This window comes from Protomyctophum bolini (genome assembly GCF_963924005.1).
Source record: "Protomyctophum bolini genome assembly, contig: SCAFFOLD_577, whole genome shotgun sequence".
NCBI lineage: Eukaryota > Metazoa > Chordata > Actinopteri > Myctophiformes > Myctophidae > Protomyctophum > Protomyctophum bolini.
In genome coordinates this window covers 22,501-25,000 of record NW_027666150.1, presented here as the reverse complement: position 1 = coordinate 25,000, position 2,500 = coordinate 22,501, and the positions used below count along the sequence as shown (strand labels likewise).

The 2,500-nt window shown below is 46.2% G+C and overlaps 1 protein-coding gene across 1 annotated transcript in view; it reads right to left on the bottom strand.

Moving 5' to 3' along the window:
• The window catches only part of itgb8 (integrin, beta 8), a gene marked incomplete at both ends in the record, with an annotated part of 36,089 nt that overhangs the window by 13,185 nt on the left and 20,404 nt on the right, over positions 1–2,500 (bottom strand). The window contains one exon of the mRNA XM_080794468.1: positions 607–765. Within this exon, the coding sequence (XP_080650594.1) occupies positions 607–765 (159 nt within the window). The remainder of the gene's footprint in view (positions 1–606; positions 766–2,500) is intronic.

Below are 2,500 nucleotides of genomic sequence, written 5' to 3'. Positions count from 1 at the left end.
ACACACACACACACACACACACACACACACACACACACACACACACACACACACACACACACACACACACACACACACACACACACACACACACACACACACACACACACACCCACGTTATGAGAGGGAGGGTGAGTAAGAGACACAGACAGAGCAAAAAGAGAATATTTCACTCTGTGCCACTATATATATATGCAGAAGAACACCAGATTCAGATTAACTTCATTGTCACTTGTTCTTAGATCAGTTGTTCTTAGATCAGTTGTTCTTAGATCAGTTGTTCTTAGATCACTGGTTCCCAAACTTTTTCATGTCAAGATTGACACTAATTACGCTATACGAAAAAAAATCGAAACTGGCCCCCGTAAAATCTGAATCCCCCCCACCACCCACCGCCCATATAGAAGTGTCTATTTGTACGTCTCTAAATGTTTTGATGAATTGAACAAGGTGGACCCTCATGTTGTATGAGCCAACAAGTGTAATGCTTAATTGGGTCGTCCACTCACAGTTAACAGTCTTTGTATCGAGTTTGTGCTTGAAATGTATATACTGTAATTCTGCAAACTGTTAATAAATATTTCAATCAATCAATGGATCTCTCACCATGGTGGTGCTCTCCGTGTAGACGTTGTTCTCCAGGTGGCAGCGCCCGTCGTGGGGGGTGACGATGCCCGCCAGCCGGCTGTCCAGCGCCAGGTGGGACGGCTGGTCGGTCATCAGGAGCAGCAGGCGCTTGGCCTCCGCACGCCAGCCCACTGCGCTCTGAGGACCGCACACGGACACGCAGACACACACACACACACACACGCACACGGACGGACACACACACAGACACACATTTTAAAGATGGAGTGCCATGAGAAAAAATAAAGGGAAGCTCCGCACACTCAGATCTGTTGCACAATCAATGTATTTATTTAGCAAGCTTTCTACAGTCTACTGCCCTTCTTCAGTCAGTAGACTGTAGAAAGCTTTCTACAGTCTACTGACCATCTTCAGGCAGTAGACTGTAGAATGCTTTCTACAGTCTACTGACCTTCTTCAGGCAGTAGACTGTAGAATGCTTTCTACAGTCTACTGACCTTCTTCAGGCAGTAGACTGTAGAATGCTTTCTACAGTCTACTGACCTTCTTCAGGCAGTAGACTGTAGAAAGCTTTCTACAGTCTACTGACCTTCTCCAGTCAGTAGACTGTAGAAAGCTTGGACAAAACGTACGACAGCTCCCGAACAGACGTGAGTTTTGAACTTTGTCAAGTTTCAATTTCAAGCTTTGGCGGAAATGGCAAATGCCGAAGATTTCGGTAATTTCGGCGTGCACCCATATATACGCACGCACGCACGCACGCTCAGAATAATAAATGGATCATCAGTCAACGCGCCGGTTGTTTGAAACAAAAGCAAACATAAGAATCTCAGTAGTTCAGCAGCAGAGCTACAGTATAGCGCTCAGTTATTCATTAGCACATTCTGACCTGAGATCAGATTCATACGAGGTTTCCACTGGACACACACTGGTCCGATTAACCCGTTCTGACCTGAGATCAGATTCTAAAAATGTCAGTCGTTCTTCGATATAAAAAAAAATAGCAGACCTACAAGCTCATAGCGCGCCACTCGGTGGCGCGCTATGAGCTTGTAGATCTGCTATTTTCCAATAGCTAAAGCATGACATGATGCTAACACCAAAATGGGTTCCCGTTCAGAATGGGCTTAGACATATACGTAATGCACGTTAACCAAAGAATGAGCCTTGATGTTTTAAAAATGAACGAATAGCCATTATCTGTACCGTGTGCACAGGAGTTGAGTCAATACACTTGCTGATAAAATTTGTACAATCCCAAATTGGTTCCATTTGCTGCCACTAACTAACTAAGCCCTGGCAGGTGGTCTATAGTCAGGGCCTTATATAACCCATTCTGATTCAGATTCTAAAAATGTCTTCTATACATCCTGACAGTTTTCTGAAAAATGCCGTCACAGCATTCCCGTCTGCGTGTGTTGAGTTTTCCAGGTTAGTCACACAGCAGAGATTATAGTCTCGTGTGTGGTCGTGCGTGCGTTTGTGCGTTTGTGCGTGCGTTTGTGCGAGGAGACACAGTGGTCCTGTGAGAACGGTCCAGGCTGATGAAGAAGTTATTTTGGGAGTTCTATGACCACGGTGGTATCCCCCCCCCCCCCTCCACCCCCTCCCTCTTCCCCTCTCCCCCTGTCCCCCTCTCCCACACACACACACACACACACACACACGCTGCTTACACAGTGGCTCCCCCAAGAGCTTTGACTCATAACCCCCCCACTGGGGATACATATAAGCAAGTGTCTGTGTGTGTGTGTGTGTGTGTGTGTGTGTGTGTGTGTGTGTGTGTGTGTGTGTGTGTGTGTGTGTGTGTGTGTGTGTGTGTGTGTGGGGGGGTCTATTGAAAGCAAATACCCATGCTATGGCATCAGACCTGTGTTAATAAAGGAGAAATGTGTCGTGTATCATGATGACC